The sequence below is a fragment of the Bos indicus x Bos taurus genome, chromosome 28 (genome assembly GCF_003369695.1).
Source record: "Bos indicus x Bos taurus breed Angus x Brahman F1 hybrid chromosome 28, Bos_hybrid_MaternalHap_v2.0, whole genome shotgun sequence".
NCBI lineage: Eukaryota > Metazoa > Chordata > Mammalia > Artiodactyla > Bovidae > Bos > Bos indicus x Bos taurus.
In genome coordinates, this window is record NC_040103.1 from 2859191 (window position 1) to 2877078 (window position 17888).

At 70.6% G+C, this 17888-nt stretch overlaps 8 protein-coding genes and 8 non-coding genes across 16 annotated transcripts; 8 read left to right on the forward strand and 8 right to left on the reverse strand.

Annotated features, from left to right (window-relative positions):
- The first annotated feature begins 27 nt into the window (after positions 1–27).
- On the forward strand, positions 28–2128 carry LOC113885206 (basic proline-rich protein-like). Its single transcript, XM_027530334.1, has 3 exons — positions 28–439; positions 1246–1558; positions 1753–2128. The coding sequence occupies exons 1-3, from the start codon at positions 28–30 to the stop codon at positions 2126–2128; spliced, it is 1101 nt and encodes a 366-aa protein (XP_027386135.1).
- On the reverse strand, positions 1145–1263 carry LOC113885614. Its single transcript, XR_003509267.1, has one exon. It is a non-coding gene; the product is annotated as a 5S ribosomal RNA (ribosomal RNA).
- A 45-nt stretch (positions 2129–2173) lies between the features above and the next one.
- LOC113885207 (basic proline-rich protein-like) lies at positions 2174–4277 on the forward strand. Its single transcript, XM_027530335.1, has 3 exons — positions 2174–2585; positions 3393–3705; positions 3902–4277. Exons 1-3 carry the CDS (start codon positions 2174–2176, stop codon positions 4275–4277), a joined length of 1101 nt encoding a protein of 366 aa, XP_027386136.1.
- LOC113885615 lies at positions 3292–3410 on the reverse strand. The gene has a single exon (XR_003509268.1). It is a non-coding gene; the product is annotated as a 5S ribosomal RNA (ribosomal RNA).
- Positions 4278–4322: 45 nt separating the features above from the next.
- On the forward strand, positions 4323–6424 carry LOC113885209 (basic proline-rich protein-like). Its single transcript, XM_027530336.1, has 3 exons — positions 4323–4734; positions 5542–5854; positions 6049–6424. The coding sequence occupies exons 1-3, from the start codon at positions 4323–4325 to the stop codon at positions 6422–6424; spliced, it is 1101 nt and encodes a 366-aa protein (XP_027386137.1).
- On the reverse strand, positions 5441–5559 carry LOC113885616. The gene has a single exon (XR_003509269.1). It is a non-coding gene; the product is annotated as a 5S ribosomal RNA (ribosomal RNA).
- Positions 6425–6469: 45 nt separating the features above from the next.
- Positions 6470–8569, forward strand: LOC113885210 (basic proline-rich protein-like). The gene is made up of 3 exons (XM_027530337.1): positions 6470–6881; positions 7688–8000; positions 8194–8569. The coding sequence occupies exons 1-3, from the start codon at positions 6470–6472 to the stop codon at positions 8567–8569; spliced, it is 1101 nt and encodes a 366-aa protein (XP_027386138.1).
- On the reverse strand, positions 7587–7705 carry LOC113885617. Its single transcript, XR_003509270.1, has one exon. It is a non-coding gene; the product is annotated as a 5S ribosomal RNA (ribosomal RNA).
- A 45-nt stretch (positions 8570–8614) lies between the features above and the next one.
- Positions 8615–10717, forward strand: LOC113885211 (basic proline-rich protein-like). Its single transcript, XM_027530338.1, has 3 exons — positions 8615–9026; positions 9834–10146; positions 10342–10717. The coding sequence occupies exons 1-3, from the start codon at positions 8615–8617 to the stop codon at positions 10715–10717; spliced, it is 1101 nt and encodes a 366-aa protein (XP_027386139.1).
- Positions 9733–9851, reverse strand: LOC113885618. The gene has a single exon (XR_003509271.1). It is a non-coding gene; the product is annotated as a 5S ribosomal RNA (ribosomal RNA).
- Positions 10718–10762: 45 nt separating the features above from the next.
- Positions 10763–12864, forward strand: LOC113885212 (basic proline-rich protein-like). The gene is made up of 3 exons (XM_027530340.1): positions 10763–11174; positions 11981–12293; positions 12489–12864. The coding sequence occupies exons 1-3, from the start codon at positions 10763–10765 to the stop codon at positions 12862–12864; spliced, it is 1101 nt and encodes a 366-aa protein (XP_027386141.1).
- LOC113885619 lies at positions 11880–11998 on the reverse strand. The gene has a single exon (XR_003509272.1). It is a non-coding gene; the product is annotated as a 5S ribosomal RNA (ribosomal RNA).
- A 45-nt stretch (positions 12865–12909) lies between the features above and the next one.
- Positions 12910–15007, forward strand: LOC113885213 (basic proline-rich protein-like). Its single transcript, XM_027530341.1, has 3 exons — positions 12910–13321; positions 14129–14441; positions 14632–15007. The coding sequence occupies exons 1-3, from the start codon at positions 12910–12912 to the stop codon at positions 15005–15007; spliced, it is 1101 nt and encodes a 366-aa protein (XP_027386142.1).
- Positions 14028–14146, reverse strand: LOC113885620. Its single transcript, XR_003509273.1, has one exon. It is a non-coding gene; the product is annotated as a 5S ribosomal RNA (ribosomal RNA).
- Positions 15008–15052: 45 nt separating the features above from the next.
- Positions 15053–17151, forward strand: LOC113885214 (basic proline-rich protein-like). The gene is made up of 3 exons (XM_027530342.1): positions 15053–15464; positions 16272–16584; positions 16776–17151. Exons 1-3 carry the CDS (start codon positions 15053–15055, stop codon positions 17149–17151), a joined length of 1101 nt encoding a protein of 366 aa, XP_027386143.1.
- LOC113885621 lies at positions 16171–16289 on the reverse strand. Its single transcript, XR_003509274.1, has one exon. It is a non-coding gene; the product is annotated as a 5S ribosomal RNA (ribosomal RNA).
- Positions 17152–17888: the final 737 nt, after the last annotated feature.

Genomic DNA, 17888 nt, shown 5'->3' on the forward strand with positions numbered 1-17888 from the left:
GGTCGGGAGAGACAGAGACAGAAAGAGATGAAGGTTCAGAGACACACTCCCAAGACGGCGCGAGGCAGATGCAGACAGACAGACAGACAGACAGACACGAGCGCGCAGGCACACACGGGGAGGGAGAGACAGAGAGAGGGAGACACCGAGCGACTGACAGAGAGACGGAGAACGGGAGACGGACAGGGGACAGGGGATGGCATCCGCTCCGAGATAGACACACTGGCACAGACCGTGACACACCTCAGAGAGAGGCCGTGCGGCAGAAGCAGCTTCCCTAAGGGAGGGGGCGTCGGCCTTGGGCCGGCGGGCCCCGGCTGCACGCAGTGCCCTGGGGCTGGCAATCACCCGTGGGGACCCCCGGACTTCCTCGCATCCGAGGTCTCAAAGGTCCCCTTCGGCTTGGCCACCTACGGCGAGACCCAGCCCCCGCCCCCAGGCCAGAGGGTGAGTGCGGGAGAGTGTGTGTGTGAGTGTGTCGGTGGGCGACGGTGGGGTCTGGTCGACTGGGGGCCGGGGGGAACCCAGAATGGAGGGGACAGGGTGTGGCGGCCGGGGGTTTGGAAGTCTGTGTGGTCCTCTTGCTGTCTGTCTCTCTCTCTCCCTCTTTCTCCGTCTCCCTTACCTGTGGTCTCCGGCTCTTGACCTTTCTCGGCGGCGGTGGGGGGGTGTGTGTGTGTGCCTGACTGTTTTGTGTGTGTGTGTGTGTGTGTGAGTGTTGTGCGCGCGCGCCTGCGGGAGACCCAGCGGTTGCCTGCGAGGATGCGTCGAGGGGTGGGGCTGGGGACGGGCCGGGGGCTGCGGCTGCGGCGGGGGCTGGGGCCGGGGCCCCGCCCAGAAGTGCCTGAGGCCTGCCAAGGGAGCCCCAGACAGAGAGCACCCCCTCCACCCCCGCCCTCGCCGGTCCTCTGGTTTCCTGGAAGCCCAATGCGGAGGGGCTCGCGGGCCGCCCGGAGGCAACCCAGGTCTGCAGCGGGAGTCGGGGCCCCGGCCACCCACCCCGGGAGGGGCTGGAAGGCAGGCGACCGCTCTGAGCGCGGTGGGGTGCGAGGGGCCAGCGGCAGGTGGGGCTTGCGGGGGTGGGGGGCGGGCGCTAAAGGAGAGGGGAGGCAAAAAAAAAAAAAGAAAGAAAAAGAAAAAGAAAAGCCTACAGCACCCGGTATTCCCAGGCGGTCTCCCATCCAAGTACTAACCAGGCCCGACCCTGCTTAGCTTCCGAGATCAGACGAGATCGGGCGCGTTCAGGGTGGTATGGCCGTAGACGGGGGCGGCTGCCGCCGGGCGCCCTAAGAGCCCTGCGCTGCGCCTGCCTTTCGCTCCGACCTGCCGCTCGGCCCAGCCGGCCGCAGCTCTCCACGGAGCGCGCGCTGCACTTGAGCTGCACGACCCGCGACCGGAGTCCCGGCGGCCGTGTGGCCGGCCGACGCCGCTCCGCCCCCCGCACACCGCCACCCCCGGCCAGCACCCGCCTGGCCCGGCCCGGGGGACCACGGGGCTTCCGGGACCCGGGACCCTGGACCCGGAGCAGCCGGCCCGGCATGCCTGCGGCGGATCGGGCGTGGGGTGGGGTGGGGTGGGGTGGGGTGGGGTGGGGTGGGGTGAGGGGCGTGGAGGTCTTGGCGCTCTCCCACCCTGGGACCGTCCAGGCCCGGCCCCGCTCGGAGGCCGCCGCCCCCCTCCGCCACCTCCACCCCGGCTCCGCCCCGCCCCCAGCCCCCCCCCCCAACCCAACACCCCCCCCCCCCCACCAAGGCCTTCGCTGCTCAGGGCCACGTGGCCCCGGAGCTCTCTGGCTTCGGGGCCCGCTGGGGCCCGCGGTCCTCTGAGCCTCCTGCGGGCCTGTGCGCAGCCCAGCCGTGGCCCTGAGCGCCCATCCTGCCCGGCACCTGCCCGGTGCCCAAAGCCACCTGGAGCCACCAGCGCGGTGAACCAAGAGCTCGTCCGCCCCGCCCCTTCGCCCTCCCGAGGCCCCCCTTGCCCCCACGCCGCCCTCCAAGCACAGGACCTTCCGGAGGGAGCAGACGAGCGACATGCAGGCACACGGACAGACACACAGACACTCGCGGGCACCCACGCCACGGGAGACAGCCGGCCGGCGCAAGCGCGGCAGCCAGGGCCACAGCCATAGCACCCGTGGGAGGCCGGGGGTCGGGAGAGACAGAGACAGAAAGAGATGAAGGTTCAGAGACACACTCCCAAGACGGCGCGAGGCAGATGCAGACAGACAGACAGACAGACAGACACGAGCGCGCAGGCACACACGGGGAGGGAGAGACAGAGAGAGGGAGACACCGAGCGACTGACAGAGAGACGGAGAACGGGAGACGGACAGGGGACAGGGGATGGCATCCGCTCCGAGATAGACACACTGGCACAGACCGTGACACACCTCAGAGAGAGGCCGTGCGGCAGAAGCAGCTTCCCTAAGGGAGGGGGCGTCGGCCTTGGGCCGGCGGGCCCCGGCTGCACGCAGTGCCCTGGGGCTGGCAATCACCCGTGGGGACCCCCGGACTTCCTCGCATCCGAGGTCTCAAAGGTCCCCTTCGGCTTGGCCACCTACGGCGAGACCCAGCCCCCGCCCCCAGGCCAGAGGGTGAGTGCGGGAGAGTGTGTGTGTGAGTGTGTCGGTGGGCGACGGTGGGGTCTGGTCGACTGGGGGCCGGGGGGAACCCAGAATGGAGGGGACAGGGTGTGGCGGCCGGGGGTTTGGAAGTCTGTGTGGTCCTCTTGCTGTCTGTCTCTCTCTCTCCCTCTTTCTCCGTCTCCCTTACCTGTGGTCTCCGGCTCTTGACCTTTCTCGGCGGCGGTGGGGGGGTGTGTGTGTGTGCCTGACTGTTTTGTGTGTGTGTGTGTGTGTGTGAGTGTTGTGCGCGCGCGCCTGCGGGAGACCCAGCGGTTGCCTGCGAGGATGCGTCGAGGGGTGGGGCTGGGGACGGGCCGGGGGCTGCGGCTGCGGCGGGGGCTGGGGCCGGGGCCCCGCCCAGAAGTGCCTGAGGCCTGCCAAGGGAGCCCCAGACAGAGAGCACCCCCTCCACCCCCGCCCTCGCCGGTCCTCTGGTTTCCTGGAAGCCCAATGCGGAGGGGCTCGCGGGCCGCCCGGAGGCAACCCAGGTCTGCAGCGGGAGTCGGGGCCCCGGCCACCCACCCCGGGAGGGGCTGGAAGGCAGGCGACCGCTCTGAGCGCGGTGGGGTGCGAGGGGCCAGCGGCAGGTGGGGCTTGCGGGGGTGGGGGGCGGGCGCTAAAGGAGAGGGGAGGCAAAAAAAAAAAAAAGAAAGAAAAAGAAAAAGAAAAGCCTACAGCACCCGGTATTCCCAGGCGGTCTCCCATCCAAGTACTAACCAGGCCCGACCCTGCTTAGCTTCCGAGATCAGACGAGATCGGGCGCGTTCAGGGTGGTATGGCCGTAGACGGGGGCGGCTGCCGCCGGGCGCCCTAAGAGCCCTGCGCTGCGCCTGCCTTTCGCTCCGACCTGCCGCTCGGCCCAGCCGGCCGCAGCTCTCCACGGAGCGCGCGCTGCACTTGAGCTGCACGACCCGCGACCGGAGTCCCGGCGGCCGTGTGGCCGGCCGACGCCGCTCCGCCCCCCGCACACCGCCACCCCCGGCCAGCACCCGCCTGGCCCGGCCCGGGGGACCACGGGGCTTCCGGGACCCGGGACCCTGGACCCGGAGCAGCCGGCCCGGCATGCCTGCGGCGGATCGGGCGTGGGGTGGGGTGGGGTGGGGTGGGGTGGGGTGGGGTGGGGTGAGGGGCGTGGAGGTCTTGGCGCTCTCCCACCCTGGGACCGTCCAGGCCCGGCCCCGCTCGGAGGCCGCCGCCCCCCTCCGCCACCTCCACCCCGGCTCCGCCCCGCCCCCAGCCCCCCCCCCCCAACCCAACACCCCCCCCCCCCCCACCAAGGCCTTCGCTGCTCAGGGCCACGTGGCCCCGGAGCTCTCTGGCTTCGGGGCCCGCTGGGGCCCGCGGTCCTCTGAGCCTCCTGCGGGCCTGTGCGCAGCCCAGCCGTGGCCCTGAGCGCCCATCCTGCCCGGCACCTGCCCGGTGCCCAAAGCCACCTGGAGCCACCAGCGCGGTGAACCAAGAGCTCGTCCGCCCCGCCCCTTCGCCCTCCCGAGGCCCCCCTTGCCCCCACGCCGCCCTCCAAGCACAGGACCTTCCGGAGGGAGCAGACGAGCGACATGCAGGCACACGGACAGACACACAGACACTCGCGGGCACCCACGCCACGGGAGACAGCCGGCCGGCGCAAGCGCGGCAGCCAGGGCCACAGCCATAGCACCCGTGGGAGGCCGGGGGTCGGGAGAGACAGAGACAGAAAGAGATGAAGGTTCAGAGACACACTCCCAAGACGGCGCGAGGCAGATGCAGACAGACAGACAGACAGACAGACACGAGCGCGCAGGCACACACGGGGAGGGAGAGACAGAGAGAGGGAGACACCGAGCGACTGACAGAGAGACGGAGAACGGGAGACGGACAGGGGACAGGGGATGGCATCCGCTCCGAGATAGACACACTGGCACAGACCGTGACACACCTCAGAGAGAGGCCGTGCGGCAGAAGCAGCTTCCCTAAGGGAGGGGGCGTCGGCCTTGGGCCGGCGGGCCCCGGCTGCACGCAGTGCCCTGGGGCTGGCAATCACCCGTGGGGACCCCCGGACTTCCTCGCATCCGAGGTCTCAAAGGTCCCCTTCGGCTTGGCCACCTACGGCGAGACCCAGCCCCCGCCCCCAGGCCAGAGGGTGAGTGCGGGAGAGTGTGTGTGTGAGTGTGTCGGTGGGCGACGGTGGGGTCTGGTCGACTGGGGGCCGGGGGGAACCCAGAATGGAGGGGACAGGGTGTGGCGGCCGGGGGTTTGGAAGTCTGTGTGGTCCTCTTGCTGTCTGTCTCTCTCTCTCCCTCTTTCTCCGTCTCCCTTACCTGTGGTCTCCGGCTCTTGACCTTTCTCGGCGGCGGTGGGGGGGTGTGTGTGTGTGCCTGACTGTTTTGTGTGTGTGTGTGTGTGTGTGAGTGTTGTGCGCGCGCGCCTGCGGGAGACCCAGCGGTTGCCTGCGAGGATGCGTCGAGGGGTGGGGCTGGGGACGGGCCGGGGGCTGCGGCTGCGGCGGGGGCTGGGGCCGGGGCCCCGCCCAGAAGTGCCTGAGGCCTGCCAAGGGAGCCCCAGACAGAGAGCACCCCCTCCACCCCCGCCCTCGCCGGTCCTCTGGTTTCCTGGAAGCCCAATGCGGAGGGGCTCGCGGGCCGCCCGGAGGCAACCCAGGTCTGCAGCGGGAGTCGGGGCCCCGGCCACCCACCCCGGGAGGGGCTGGAAGGCAGGCGACCGCTCTGAGCGCGGTGGGGTGCGAGGGGCCAGCGGCAGGTGGGGCTTGCGGGGGTGGGGGGCGGGCGCTAAAGGAGAGGGGAGGCAAAAAAAAAAAAAGAAAGAAAAAAGAAAAAGAAAAGCCTACAGCACCCGGTATTCCCAGGCGGTCTCCCATCCAAGTACTAACCAGGCCCGACCCTGCTTAGCTTCCGAGATCAGACGAGATCGGGCGCGTTCAGGGTGGTATGGCCGTAGACGGGGGCGGCTGCCGCCGGGCGCCCTAAGAGCCCTGCGCTGCGCCTGCCTTTCGCTCCGACCTGCCGCTCGGCCCAGCCGGCCGCAGCTCTCCACGGAGCGCGCGCTGCACTTGAGCTGCACGACCCGCGACCGGAGTCCCGGCGGCCGTGTGGCCGGCCGACGCCGCTCCGCCCCCCGCACACCGCCACCCCCGGCCAGCACCCGCCTGGCCCGGCCCGGGGGACCACGGGGCTTCCGGGACCCGGGACCCTGGACCCGGAGCAGCCGGCCCGGCATGCCTGCGGCGGATCGGGCGTGGGGTGGGGTGGGGTGGGGTGGGGTGGGGTGGGGTGGGGTGAGGGGCGTGGAGGTCTTGGCGCTCTCCCACCCTGGGACCGTCCAGGCCCGGCCCCGCTCGGAGGCCGCCGCCCCCCTCCGCCACCTCCACCCCGGCTCCGCCCCGCCCCCAGCCCCCCCCCCCAACCCAACACCCCCCCCCCCCCACCAAGGCCTTCGCTGCTCAGGGCCACGTGGCCCCGGAGCTCTCTGGCTTCGGGGCCCGCTGGGGCCCGCGGTCCTCTGAGCCTCCTGCGGGCCTGTGCGCAGCCCAGCCGTGGCCCTGAGCGCCCATCCTGCCCGGCACCTGCCCGGTGCCCAAAGCCACCTGGAGCCACCAGCGCGGTGAACCAAGAGCTCGTCCGCCCCGCCCCTTCGCCCTCCCGAGGCCCCCCTTGCCCCCACGCCGCCCTCCAAGCACAGGACCTTCCGGAGGGAGCAGACGAGCGACATGCAGGCACACGGACAGACACACAGACACTCGCGGGCACCCACGCCACGGGAGACAGCCGGCCGGCGCAAGCGCGGCAGCCAGGGCCACAGCCATAGCACCCGTGGGAGGCCGGGGGTCGGGAGAGACAGAGACAGAAAGAGATGAAGGTTCAGAGACACACTCCCAAGACGGCGCGAGGCAGATGCAGACAGACAGACAGACAGACAGACACGAGCGCGCAGGCACACACGGGGAGGGAGAGACAGAGAGAGGGAGACACCGAGCGACTGACAGAGAGACGGAGAACGGGAGACGGACAGGGGACAGGGGATGGCATCCGCTCCGAGATAGACACACTGGCACAGACCGTGACACACCTCAGAGAGAGGCCGTGCGGCAGAAGCAGCTTCCCTAAGGGAGGGGGCGTCGGCCTTGGGCCGGCGGGCCCCGGCTGCACGCAGTGCCCTGGGGCTGGCAATCACCCGTGGGGACCCCCGGACTTCCTCGCATCCGAGGTCTCAAAGGTCCCCTTCGGCTTGGCCACCTACGGCGAGACCCAGCCCCCGCCCCCAGGCCAGAGGGTGAGTGCGGGAGAGTGTGTGTGTGAGTGTGTCGGTGGGCGACGGTGGGGTCTGGTCGACTGGGGGCCGGGGGGAACCCAGAATGGAGGGGACAGGGTGTGGCGGCCGGGGGTTTGGAAGTCTGTGTGGTCCTCTTGCTGTCTGTCTCTCTCTCTCCCTCTTTCTCCGTCTCCCTTACCTGTGGTCTCCGGCTCTTGACCTTTCTCGGCGGCGGTGGGGGGGTGTGTGTGTGTGCCTGACTGTTTTGTGTGTGTGTGTGTGTGTGTGAGTGTTGTGCGCGCGCGCCTGCGGGAGACCCAGCGGTTGCCTGCGAGGATGCGTCGAGGGGTGGGGCTGGGGACGGGCCGGGGGCTGCGGCTGCGGCGGGGGCTGGGGCCGGGGCCCCGCCCAGAAGTGCCTGAGGCCTGCCAAGGGAGCCCCAGACAGAGAGCACCCCCTCCACCCCCGCCCTCGCCGGTCCTCTGGTTTCCTGGAAGCCCAATGCGGAGGGGCTCGCGGGCCGCCCGGAGGCAACCCAGGTCTGCAGCGGGAGTCGGGGCCCCGGCCACCCACCCCGGGAGGGGCTGGAAGGCAGGCGACCGCTCTGAGCGCGGTGGGGTGCGAGGGGCCAGCGGCAGGTGGGGCTTGCGGGGGTGGGGGGCGGGCGCTAAAGGAGAGGGGAGGCAAAAAAAAAAAAAGAAAGAAAAAGAAAAAGAAAAGCCTACAGCACCCGGTATTCCCAGGCGGTCTCCCATCCAAGTACTAACCAGGCCCGACCCTGCTTAGCTTCCGAGATCAGACGAGATCGGGCGCGTTCAGGGTGGTATGGCCGTAGACGGGGGCGGCTGCCGCCGGGCGCCCTAAGAGCCCTGCGCTGCGCCTGCCTTTCGCTCCGACCTGCCGCTCGGCCCAGCCGGCCGCAGCTCTCCACGGAGCGCGCGCTGCACTTGAGCTGCACGACCCGCGACCGGAGTCCCGGCGGCCGTGTGGCCGGCCGACGCCGCTCCGCCCCCCGCACACCGCCACCCCCGGCCAGCACCCGCCTGGCCCGGCCCGGGGGACCACGGGGCTTCCGGGACCCGGGACCCTGGACCCGGAGCAGCCGGCCCGGCATGCCTGCGGCGGATCGGGCGTGGGGTGGGGTGGGGTGGGTGGGTGGGGTGGGGTGGGGTGAGGGGCGTGGAGGTCTTGGCGCTCTCCCACCCTGGGACCGTCCAGGCCCGGCCCCGCTCGGAGGCCGCCGCCCCCCTCCGCCACCTCCACCCCGGCTCCGCCCCGCCCCCAGCCCCCCCCCCCAACCCAACACCCCCCCCCCCCCCACCAAGGCCTTCGCTGCTCAGGGCCACGTGGCCCCGGAGCTCTCTGGCTTCGGGGCCCGCTGGGGCCCGCGGTCCTCTGAGCCTCCTGCGGGCCTGTGCGCAGCCCAGCCGTGGCCCTGAGCGCCCATCCTGCCCGGCACCTGCCCGGTGCCCAAAGCCACCTGGAGCCACCAGCGCGGTGAACCAAGAGCTCGTCCGCCCCGCCCCTTCGCCCTCCCGAGGCCCCCCTTGCCCCCACGCCGCCCTCCAAGCACAGGACCTTCCGGAGGGAGCAGACGAGCGACATGCAGGCACACGGACAGACACACAGACACTCGCGGGCACCCACGCCACGGGAGACAGCCGGCCGGCGCAAGCGCGGCAGCCAGGGCCACAGCCATAGCACCCGTGGGAGGCCGGGGGTCGGGAGAGACAGAGACAGAAAGAGATGAAGGTTCAGAGACACACTCCCAAGACGGCGCGAGGCAGATGCAGACAGACAGACAGACAGACAGACACGAGCGCGCAGGCACACACGGGGAGGGAGAGACAGAGAGAGGGAGACACCGAGCGACTGACAGAGAGACGGAGAACGGGAGACGGACAGGGGACAGGGGATGGCATCCGCTCCGAGATAGACACACTGGCACAGACCGTGACACACCTCAGAGAGAGGCCGTGCGGCAGAAGCAGCTTCCCTAAGGGAGGGGGCGTCGGCCTTGGGCCGGCGGGCCCCGGCTGCACGCAGTGCCCTGGGGCTGGCAATCACCCGTGGGGACCCCCGGACTTCCTCGCATCCGAGGTCTCAAAGGTCCCCTTCGGCTTGGCCACCTACGGCGAGACCCAGCCCCCGCCCCCAGGCCAGAGGGTGAGTGCGGGAGAGTGTGTGTGTGAGTGTGTCGGTGGGCGACGGTGGGGTCTGGTCGACTGGGGGCCGGGGGGAACCCAGAATGGAGGGGACAGGGTGTGGCGGCCGGGGGTTTGGAAGTCTGTGTGGTCCTCTTGCTGTCTGTCTCTCTCTCTCCCTCTTTCTCCGTCTCCCTTACCTGTGGTCTCCGGCTCTTGACCTTTCTCGGCGGCGGTGGGGGGGTGTGTGTGTGTGCCTGACTGTTTTGTGTGTGTGTGTGTGTGTGTGAGTGTTGTGCGCGCGCGCCTGCGGGAGACCCAGCGGTTGCCTGCGAGGATGCGTCGAGGGGTGGGGCTGGGGACGGGCCGGGGGCTGCGGCTGCGGCGGGGGCTGGGGCCGGGGCCCCGCCCAGAAGTGCCTGAGGCCTGCCAAGGGAGCCCCAGACAGAGAGCACCCCCTCCACCCCCGCCCTCGCCGGTCCTCTGGTTTCCTGGAAGCCCAATGCGGAGGGGCTCGCGGGCCGCCCGGAGGCAACCCAGGTCTGCAGCGGGAGTCGGGGCCCCGGCCACCCACCCCGGGAGGGGCTGGAAGGCAGGCGACCGCTCTGAGCGCGGTGGGGTGCGAGGGGCCAGCGGCAGGTGGGGCTTGCGGGGGTGGGGGGCGGGCGCTAAAGGAGAGGGGAGGCAAAAAAAAAAAAAAAAAGAAAAAAGAAAAAGAAAAGCCTACAGCACCCGGTATTCCCAGGCGGTCTCCCATCCAAGTACTAACCAGGCCCGACCCTGCTTAGCTTCCGAGATCAGACGAGATCGGGCGCGTTCAGGGTGGTATGGCCGTAGACGGGGGCGGCTGCCGCCGGGCGCCCTAAGAGCCCTGCGCTGCGCCTGCCTTTCGCTCCGACCTGCCGCTCGGCCCAGCCGGCCGCAGCTCTCCACGGAGCGCGCGCTGCACTTGAGCTGCACGACCCGCGACCGGAGTCCCGGCGGCCGTGTGGCCGGCCGACGCCGCTCCGCCCCCCGCACACCGCCACCCCCGGCCAGCACCCGCCTGGCCCGGCCCGGGGGACCACGGGGCTTCCGGGACCCGGGACCCTGGACCCGGAGCAGCCGGCCCGGCATGCCTGCGGCGGATCGGGCGTGGGGTGGGGTGGGGTGGGGTGGGGTGGGGTGGGGTGGGGTGAGGGGCGTGGAGGTCTTGGCGCTCTCCCACCCTGGGACCGTCCAGGCCCGGCCCCGCTCGGAGGCCGCCGCCCCCCTCCGCCACCTCCACCCCGGCTCCGCCCCGCCCCCAGCCCCCCCCCCCAACCCAACACCCCCCCCCCCCCCACCAAGGCCTTCGCTGCTCAGGGCCACGTGGCCCCGGAGCTCTCTGGCTTCGGGGCCCGCTGGGGCCCGCGGTCCTCTGAGCCTCCTGCGGGCCTGTGCGCAGCCCAGCCGTGGCCCTGAGCGCCCATCCTGCCCGGCACCTGCCCGGTGCCCAAAGCCACCTGGAGCCACCAGCGCGGTGAACCAAGAGCTCGTCCGCCCCGCCCCTTCGCCCTCCCGAGGCCCCCCTTGCCCCCACGCCGCCCTCCAAGCACAGGACCTTCCGGAGGGAGCAGACGAGCGACATGCAGGCACACGGACAGACACACAGACACTCGCGGGCACCCACGCCACGGGAGACAGCCGGCCGGCGCAAGCGCGGCAGCCAGGGCCACAGCCATAGCACCCGTGGGAGGCCGGGGGTCGGGAGAGACAGAGACAGAAAGAGATGAAGGTTCAGAGACACACTCCCAAGACGGCGCGAGGCAGATGCAGACAGACAGACAGACAGACAGACACGAGCGCGCAGGCACACACGGGGAGGGAGAGACAGAGAGAGGGAGACACCGAGCGACTGACAGAGAGACGGAGAACGGGAGACGGACAGGGGACAGGGGATGGCATCCGCTCCGAGATAGACACACTGGCACAGACCGTGACACACCTCAGAGAGAGGCCGTGCGGCAGAAGCAGCTTCCCTAAGGGAGGGGGCGTCGGCCTTGGGCCGGCGGGCCCCGGCTGCACGCAGTGCCCTGGGGCTGGCAATCACCCGTGGGGACCCCCGGACTTCCTCGCATCCGAGGTCTCAAAGGTCCCCTTCGGCTTGGCCACCTACGGCGAGACCCAGCCCCCGCCCCCAGGCCAGAGGGTGAGTGCGGGAGAGTGTGTGTGTGAGTGTGTCGGTGGGCGACGGTGGGGTCTGGTCGACTGGGGGCCGGGGGGAACCCAGAATGGAGGGGACAGGGTGTGGCGGCCGGGGGTTTGGAAGTCTGTGTGGTCCTCTTGCTGTCTGTCTCTCTCTCTCCCTCTTTCTCCGTCTCCCTTACCTGTGGTCTCCGGCTCTTGACCTTTCTCGGCGGCGGTGGGGGGGTGTGTGTGTGTGCCTGACTGTTTTGTGTGTGTGTGTGTGTGTGTGAGTGTTGTGCGCGCGCGCCTGCGGGAGACCCAGCGGTTGCCTGCGAGGATGCGTCGAGGGGTGGGGCTGGGGACGGGCCGGGGGCTGCGGCTGCGGCGGGGGCTGGGGCCGGGGCCCCGCCCAGAAGTGCCTGAGGCCTGCCAAGGGAGCCCCAGACAGAGAGCACCCCCTCCACCCCCGCCCTCGCCGGTCCTCTGGTTTCCTGGAAGCCCAATGCGGAGGGGCTCGCGGGCCGCCCGGAGGCAACCCAGGTCTGCAGCGGGAGTCGGGGCCCCGGCCACCCACCCCGGGAGGGGCTGGAAGGCAGGCGACCGCTCTGAGCGCGGTGGGGTGCGAGGGGCCAGCGGCAGGTGGGGCTTGCGGGGGTGGGGGGCGGGCGCTAAAGGAGAGGGGAGGCAAAAAAAAAAAAAAAAGAAAAAAGAAAAAGAAAAGCCTACAGCACCCGGTATTCCCAGGCGGTCTCCCATCCAAGTACTAACCAGGCCCGACCCTGCTTAGCTTCCGAGATCAGACGAGATCGGGCGCGTTCAGGGTGGTATGGCCGTAGACGGGGGCGGCTGCCGCCGGGCGCCCTAAGAGCCCTGCGCTGCGCCTGCCTTTCGCTCCGACCTGCCGCTCGGCCCAGCCGGCCGCAGCTCTCCACGGAGCGCGCGCTGCACTTGAGCTGCACGACCCGCGACCGGAGTCCCGGCGGCCGTGTGGCCGGCCGACGCCGCTCCGCCCCCCGCACACCGCCACCCCCGGCCAGCACCCGCCTGGCCCGGCCCGGGGGACCACGGGGCTTCCGGGACCCGGGACCCTGGACCCGGAGCAGCCGGCCCGGCATGCCTGCGGCGGATCGGGCGTGGGGTGGGGTGGGGTGGGGTGGGGTGGGGTGGGGTGGGGTGAGGGGCGTGGAGGTCTTGGCGCTCTCCCACCCTGGGACCGTCCAGGCCCGGCCCCGCTCGGAGGCCGCCGCCCCCCTCCGCCACCTCCACCCCGGCTCCGCCCCGCCCCCAGCCCCCCCCCCCCAACCCAACACCCCCCCCCCCCCACCAAGGCCTTCGCTGCTCAGGGCCACGTGGCCCCGGAGCTCTCTGGCTTCGGGGCCCGCTGGGGCCCGCGGTCCTCTGAGCCTCCTGCGGGCCTGTGCGCAGCCCAGCCGTGGCCCTGAGCGCCCATCCTGCCCGGCACCTGCCCGGTGCCCAAAGCCACCTGGAGCCACCAGCGCGGTGAACCAAGAGCTCGTCCGCCCCGCCCCTTCGCCCTCCCGAGGCCCCCCTTGCCCCCACGCCGCCCTCCAAGCACAGGACCTTCCGGAGGGAGCAGACGAGCGACATGCAGGCACACGGACAGACACACAGACACTCGCGGGCACCCACGCCACGGGAGACAGCCGGCCGGCGCAAGCGCGGCAGCCAGGGCCACAGCCATAGCACCCGTGGGAGGCCGGGGGTCGGGAGAGACAGAGACAGAAAGAGATGAAGGTTCAGAGACACACTCCCAAGACGGCGCGAGGCAGATGCAGACAGACAGACAGACAGACAGACACGAGCGCGCAGGCACACACGGGGAGGGAGAGACAGAGAGAGGGAGACACCGAGCGACTGACAGAGAGACGGAGAACGGGAGACGGACAGGGGACAGGGGATGGCATCCGCTCCGAGATAGACACACTGGCACAGACCGTGACACACCTCAGAGAGAGGCCGTGCGGCAGAAGCAGCTTCCCTAAGGGAGGGGGCGTCGGCCTTGGGCCGGCGGGCCCCGGCTGCACGCAGTGCCCTGGGGCTGGCAATCACCCGTGGGGACCCCCGGACTTCCTCGCATCCGAGGTCTCAAAGGTCCCCTTCGGCTTGGCCACCTACGGCGAGACCCAGCCCCCGCCCCCAGGCCAGAGGGTGAGTGCGGGAGAGTGTGTGTGTGAGTGTGTCGGTGGGCGACGGTGGGGTCTGGTCGACTGGGGGCCGGGGGGAACCCAGAATGGAGGGGACAGGGTGTGGCGGCCGGGGGTTTGGAAGTCTGTGTGGTCCTCTTGCTGTCTGTCTCTCTCTCTCCCTCTTTCTCCGTCTCCCTTACCTGTGGTCTCCGGCTCTTGACCTTTCTCGGCGGCGGTGGGGGGGTGTGTGTGTGTGCCTGACTGTTTTGTGTGTGTGTGTGTGTGTGTGAGTGTTGTGCGCGCGCGCCTGCGGGAGACCCAGCGGTTGCCTGCGAGGATGCGTCGAGGGGTGGGGCTGGGGACGGGCCGGGGGCTGCGGCTGCGGCGGGGGCTGGGGCCGGGGCCCCGCCCAGAAGTGCCTGAGGCCTGCCAAGGGAGCCCCAGACAGAGAGCACCCCCTCCACCCCCGCCCTCGCCGGTCCTCTGGTTTCCTGGAAGCCCAATGCGGAGGGGCTCGCGGGCCGCCCGGAGGCAACCCAGGTCTGCAGCGGGAGTCGGGGCCCCGGCCACCCACCCCGGGAGGGGCTGGAAGGCAGGCGACCGCTCTGAGCGCGGTGGGGTGCGAGGGGCCAGCGGCAGGTGGGGCTTGCGGGGGTGGGGGGCGGGCGCTAAAGGAGAGGGGAGGCAAAAAAAAAAAAAAAAAGAAAAAAGAAAAAGAAAAGCCTACAGCACCCGGTATTCCCAGGCGGTCTCCCATCCAAGTACTAACCAGGCCCGACCCTGCTTAGCTTCCGAGATCAGACGAGATCGGGCGCGTTCAGGGTGGTATGGCCGTAGACGGGGGCGGCTGCCGCCGGGCGCCCTAAGAGCCCTGCGCTGCGCCTGCCTTTCGCTCCGACCTGCCGCTCGGCCCAGCCGGCCGCAGCTCTCCACGGAGCGCGCGCTGCACTTGAGCTGCACGACCCGCGACCGGAGTCCCGGCGGCCGTGTGGCCGGCCGACGCCGCTCCGCCCCCCGCACACCGCCACCCCCGGCCAGCACCCGCCTGGCCCGGCCCGGGGGACCACGGGGCTTCCGGGACCCGGGACCCTGGACCCGGAGCAGCCGGCCCGGCATGCCTGCGGCGGATCGGGCGTGGGGTGGGGTGGGGTGGGGTGGGGTGGGGTGGGGTGAGGGGCGTGGAGGTCTTGGCGCTCTCCCACCCTGGGACCGTCCAGGCCCGGCCCCGCTCGGAGGCCGCCGCCCCCCTCCGCCACCTCCACCCCGGCTCCGCCCCGCCCCCAGCCCCCCCCCCCAACCCAACACCCCCCCCCCCCCCACCAAGGCCTTCGCTGCTCAGGGCCACGTGGCCCCGGAGCTCTCTGGCTTCGGGGCCCGCTGGGGCCCGCGGTCCTCTGAGCCTCCTGCGGGCCTGTGCGCAGCCCAGCCGTGGCCCTGAGCGCCCATCCTGCCCGGCACCTGCCCGGTGCCCAAAGCCACCTGGAGCCACCAGCGCGGTGAACCAAGAGCTCGTCCGCCCCGCCCCTTCGCCCTCCCGAGGCCCCCCTTGCCCCCACGCCGCCCTCCAAGCACAGGACCTTCCGGAGGGAGCAGACGAGCGACATGCAGGCACACGGACAGACACACAGACACTCGCGGGCACCCACGCCACGGGAGACAGCCGGCCGGCGCAAGCGCGGCAGCCAGGGCCACAGCCATAGCACCCGTGGGAGGCCGGGGGTCGGGAGAGACAGAGACAGAAAGAGATGAAGGTTCAGAGACACACTCCCAAGACGGCGCGAGGCAGATGCAGACAGACAGACAGACAGACAGACACGAGCGCGCAGGCACACACGGGGAGGGAGAGACAGAGAGAGGGAGACACCGAGCGACTGACAGAGAGACGGAGAACGGGAGACGGACAGGGGACAGGGGATGGCATCCGCTCCGAGATAGACACACTGGCACAGACCGTGACACACCTCAGAGAGAGGCCGTGCGGCAGAAGCAGCTTCCCTAAGGGAGGGGGCGTCGGCCTTGGGCCGGCGGGCCCCGGCTGCACGCAGTGCCCTGGGGCTGGCAATCACCCGTGGGGACCCCCGGACTTCCTCGCATCCGAGGTCTCAAAGGTCCCCTTCGGCTTGGCCACCTACGGCGAGACCCAGCCCCCGCCCCCAGGCCAGAGGGTGAGTGCGGGAGAGTGTGTGTGTGAGTGTGTCGGTGGGCGACGGTGGGGTCTGGTCGACTGGGGGCCGGGGGGAACCCAGAATGGAGGGGACAGGGTGTGGCGGCCGGGGGTTTGGAAGTCTGTGTGGTCCTCTTGCTGTCTGTCTCTCTCTCTCCCTCTTTCTCCGTCTCCCTTACCTGTGGTCTCCGGCTCTTGACCTTTCTCGGCGGCGGTGGGGGGGTGTGTGTGTGTGCCTGACTGTTTTGTGTGTGTGTGTGTGTGTGTGAGTGTTGTGCGCGCGCGCCTGCGGGAGACCCAGCGGTTGCCTGCGAGGATGCGTCGAGGGGTGGGGCTGGGGACGGGCCGGGGGCTGCGGCTGCGGCGGGGGCTGGGGCCGGGGCCCCGCCCAGAAGTGCCTGAGGCCTGCCAAGGGAGCCCCAGACAGAGAGCACCCCCTCCACCCCCGCCCTCGCCGGTCCTCTGGTTTCCTGGAAGCCCAATGCGGAGGGGCTCGCGGGCCGCCCGGAGGCAACCCAGGTCTGCAGCGGGAGTCGGGGCCCCGGCCACCCACCCCGGGAGGGGCTGGAAGGCAGGCGACCGCTCTGAGCGCGGTGGGGTGCGAGGGGCCAGCGGCAGGTGGGGCTTGCGGGGGTGGGGGGCGGGCGCTAAAGGAGAGGGGAGGCAAAAAAAAAAAAAAAAAGAAAAAAGAAAAAGAAAAGCCTACAGCACCCGGTATTCCCAGGCGGTCTCCCATCCAAGTACTAACCAGGCCCGACCCTGCTTAGCTTCCGAGATCAGACGAGATCGGGCGCGTTCAGGGTGGTATGGCCGTAGACGGGGGCGGCTGCCGCCGGGCGCCCTAAGAGCCCTGCGCTGCGCCTGCCTTTCGCTCCGACCTGCCGCTCGGCCCAGCCGGCCGCAGCTCTCCACGGAGCGCGCGCTGCACTTGAGCTGCACGACCCGCGACCGGAGTCCCGGCGGCCGTGTGGCCGGCCGACGCCGCTCCGCCCCCCGCACACCGCCACCCCCGGCCAGCACCCGCCTGGCCCGGCCCGGGGGACCACGGGGCTTCCGGGACCCGGGACCCTGGACCCGGAGCAGCCGGCCCGGCATGCCTGCGGCGGATCGGGCGTGGGGTGGGTGGGGTGGGGTGGGGTGGGTGGGTGGGGTGAGGGGCGTGGAGGTCTTGGCGCTCTCCCACCCTGGGACCGTCCAGGCCCGGCCCCGCTCGGAGGCCGCCGCCCCCCTCCGCCACCTCCACCCCGGCTCCGCCCCGCCCCCAGCCCCCCCCCCCAACCCAACACCCCCCCCCCCCCACCAAGGCCTTCGCTGCTCAGGGCCACGTGGCCCCGGAGCTCTCTGGCTTCGGGGCCCGCTGGGGCCCGCGGTCCTCTGAGCCTCCTGCGGGCCTGTGCGCAGCCCAGCCGTGGCCCTGAGCGCCCATCCTGCCCGGCACCTGCCCGGTGCCCAAAGCCACCTGGAGCCACCAGCGCGGTGAACCAAGAGCTCGTCCGCCCCGCCCCTTCGCCCTCCCGAGGCCCCCCTTGCCCCCACGCCGCCCTCCAAGCACAGGACCTTCCGGAGGGAGCAGACGAGCGACATGCAGGCACACGGACAGACACACAGACACTCGCGGGCACCCACGCCACGGGAGACAGCCGGCCGGCGCAAGCGCGGCAGCCAGGGCCACAGCCATAGCACCCGTGGGAGGCCGGGGGTCGGGAGAGACAGAGACAGAAAGAGATGAAGGTTCAGAGACACACTCCCAAGACGGCGCGAGGCAGATGCAGACAGACAGACAGACAGACAGACACGAGCGCGCAGGCACACACGGGGAGGGAGAGACAGAGAGAGGGAGACACCGAGCGACTGACAGAGAGACGGAGAACGGGAGACGGACAGGGGACAGGGGATGGCATCCGCTCCGAGATAGACACACTGGCACAGACCGTGACACACCTCAGAGAGAGGCCGTGCGGCAGAAGCAGCTTCCCTAAGGCCTTGGGGCGTCGGCCTTGGGCCGGCGGGCCCCGGCTGCACGCAGTGCCCTGGGGCTGGCAATCACCCGTGGGGACCATTTATAGACTTCCTCGCATCCGAGGTCTCAAAGGTCCCCTTCGGCTTGGCCACCTACGGCGAGACCCAGCCCCCGCCGCCATCCAACCATGGTGCATCCGGGGTACCTTACTGTGTGTCGCAATGATGCCATCCAACCAGGAACTGTGAGCATTTCCAGGGAGTTACTGAGCATGGGGGTGGGTTTGTGCTGTTCTGTGCTTAGGCACTCAGTCGTGTCCAACTCTTTGTGACCCCATGGACTGCAACATGCCAGACTTCTCTGTCCTTCACTGTCTCCCAGGGTTTACTCAAACTCACGTCCATTGAGTCAATGATGCCATCCAACCATCTCATCCTTTGTTGTCCCTTCTCCTCCT

What these genes read in the sequence shown, in the direction of transcription:
- LOC113885211 (XM_027530338.1), top strand. Translation starts at nt 8,615, where the DNA reads ATGAAGGTTCAGAGACACACTCCCAAGACGGCGCGAGGCAGATGCAGA. An exon ending in GACCCAGCCCCCGCCCCCAG is followed by an intron (nt 9,027 to 9,833) that starts GCCAGAGGGTGA and finishes GGGCGCGTTCAG; the next exon opens with GGTGGTATGGCCGTAGACGG. An exon ending in ATGCCTGCGGCGGATCGGGC is followed by an intron (nt 10,147 to 10,341) that starts GTGGGGTGGGGT and finishes CCCCCCACCAAG; the next exon opens with GCCTTCGCTGCTCAGGGCCA.
- LOC113885212 (XM_027530340.1), top strand. Translation starts at nt 10,763, where the DNA reads ATGAAGGTTCAGAGACACACTCCCAAGACGGCGCGAGGCAGATGCAGA. An exon ending in GACCCAGCCCCCGCCCCCAG is followed by an intron (nt 11,175 to 11,980) that starts GCCAGAGGGTGA and finishes GGGCGCGTTCAG; the next exon opens with GGTGGTATGGCCGTAGACGG. An exon ending in ATGCCTGCGGCGGATCGGGC is followed by an intron (nt 12,294 to 12,488) that starts GTGGGGTGGGGT and finishes CCCCCCACCAAG; the next exon opens with GCCTTCGCTGCTCAGGGCCA.
- LOC113885207 (XM_027530335.1), top strand. Translation starts at nt 2,174, where the DNA reads ATGAAGGTTCAGAGACACACTCCCAAGACGGCGCGAGGCAGATGCAGA. An exon ending in GACCCAGCCCCCGCCCCCAG is followed by an intron (nt 2,586 to 3,392) that starts GCCAGAGGGTGA and finishes GGGCGCGTTCAG; the next exon opens with GGTGGTATGGCCGTAGACGG. An exon ending in ATGCCTGCGGCGGATCGGGC is followed by an intron (nt 3,706 to 3,901) that starts GTGGGGTGGGGT and finishes CCCCCCACCAAG; the next exon opens with GCCTTCGCTGCTCAGGGCCA.
- LOC113885214 (XM_027530342.1), top strand. Translation starts at nt 15,053, where the DNA reads ATGAAGGTTCAGAGACACACTCCCAAGACGGCGCGAGGCAGATGCAGA. An exon ending in GACCCAGCCCCCGCCCCCAG is followed by an intron (nt 15,465 to 16,271) that starts GCCAGAGGGTGA and finishes GGGCGCGTTCAG; the next exon opens with GGTGGTATGGCCGTAGACGG. An exon ending in ATGCCTGCGGCGGATCGGGC is followed by an intron (nt 16,585 to 16,775) that starts GTGGGGTGGGTG and finishes CCCCCCACCAAG; the next exon opens with GCCTTCGCTGCTCAGGGCCA.
- LOC113885213 (XM_027530341.1), top strand. Translation starts at nt 12,910, where the DNA reads ATGAAGGTTCAGAGACACACTCCCAAGACGGCGCGAGGCAGATGCAGA. An exon ending in GACCCAGCCCCCGCCCCCAG is followed by an intron (nt 13,322 to 14,128) that starts GCCAGAGGGTGA and finishes GGGCGCGTTCAG; the next exon opens with GGTGGTATGGCCGTAGACGG. An exon ending in ATGCCTGCGGCGGATCGGGC is followed by an intron (nt 14,442 to 14,631) that starts GTGGGGTGGGGT and finishes CCCCCCACCAAG; the next exon opens with GCCTTCGCTGCTCAGGGCCA.
- LOC113885210 (XM_027530337.1), top strand. Translation starts at nt 6,470, where the DNA reads ATGAAGGTTCAGAGACACACTCCCAAGACGGCGCGAGGCAGATGCAGA. An exon ending in GACCCAGCCCCCGCCCCCAG is followed by an intron (nt 6,882 to 7,687) that starts GCCAGAGGGTGA and finishes GGGCGCGTTCAG; the next exon opens with GGTGGTATGGCCGTAGACGG. An exon ending in ATGCCTGCGGCGGATCGGGC is followed by an intron (nt 8,001 to 8,193) that starts GTGGGGTGGGGT and finishes CCCCCCACCAAG; the next exon opens with GCCTTCGCTGCTCAGGGCCA.
- LOC113885209 (XM_027530336.1), top strand. Translation starts at nt 4,323, where the DNA reads ATGAAGGTTCAGAGACACACTCCCAAGACGGCGCGAGGCAGATGCAGA. An exon ending in GACCCAGCCCCCGCCCCCAG is followed by an intron (nt 4,735 to 5,541) that starts GCCAGAGGGTGA and finishes GGGCGCGTTCAG; the next exon opens with GGTGGTATGGCCGTAGACGG. An exon ending in ATGCCTGCGGCGGATCGGGC is followed by an intron (nt 5,855 to 6,048) that starts GTGGGGTGGGGT and finishes CCCCCCACCAAG; the next exon opens with GCCTTCGCTGCTCAGGGCCA.
- LOC113885206 (XM_027530334.1), top strand. Translation starts at nt 28, where the DNA reads ATGAAGGTTCAGAGACACACTCCCAAGACGGCGCGAGGCAGATGCAGA. An exon ending in GACCCAGCCCCCGCCCCCAG is followed by an intron (nt 440 to 1,245) that starts GCCAGAGGGTGA and finishes GGGCGCGTTCAG; the next exon opens with GGTGGTATGGCCGTAGACGG. An exon ending in ATGCCTGCGGCGGATCGGGC is followed by an intron (nt 1,559 to 1,752) that starts GTGGGGTGGGGT and finishes CCCCCCACCAAG; the next exon opens with GCCTTCGCTGCTCAGGGCCA.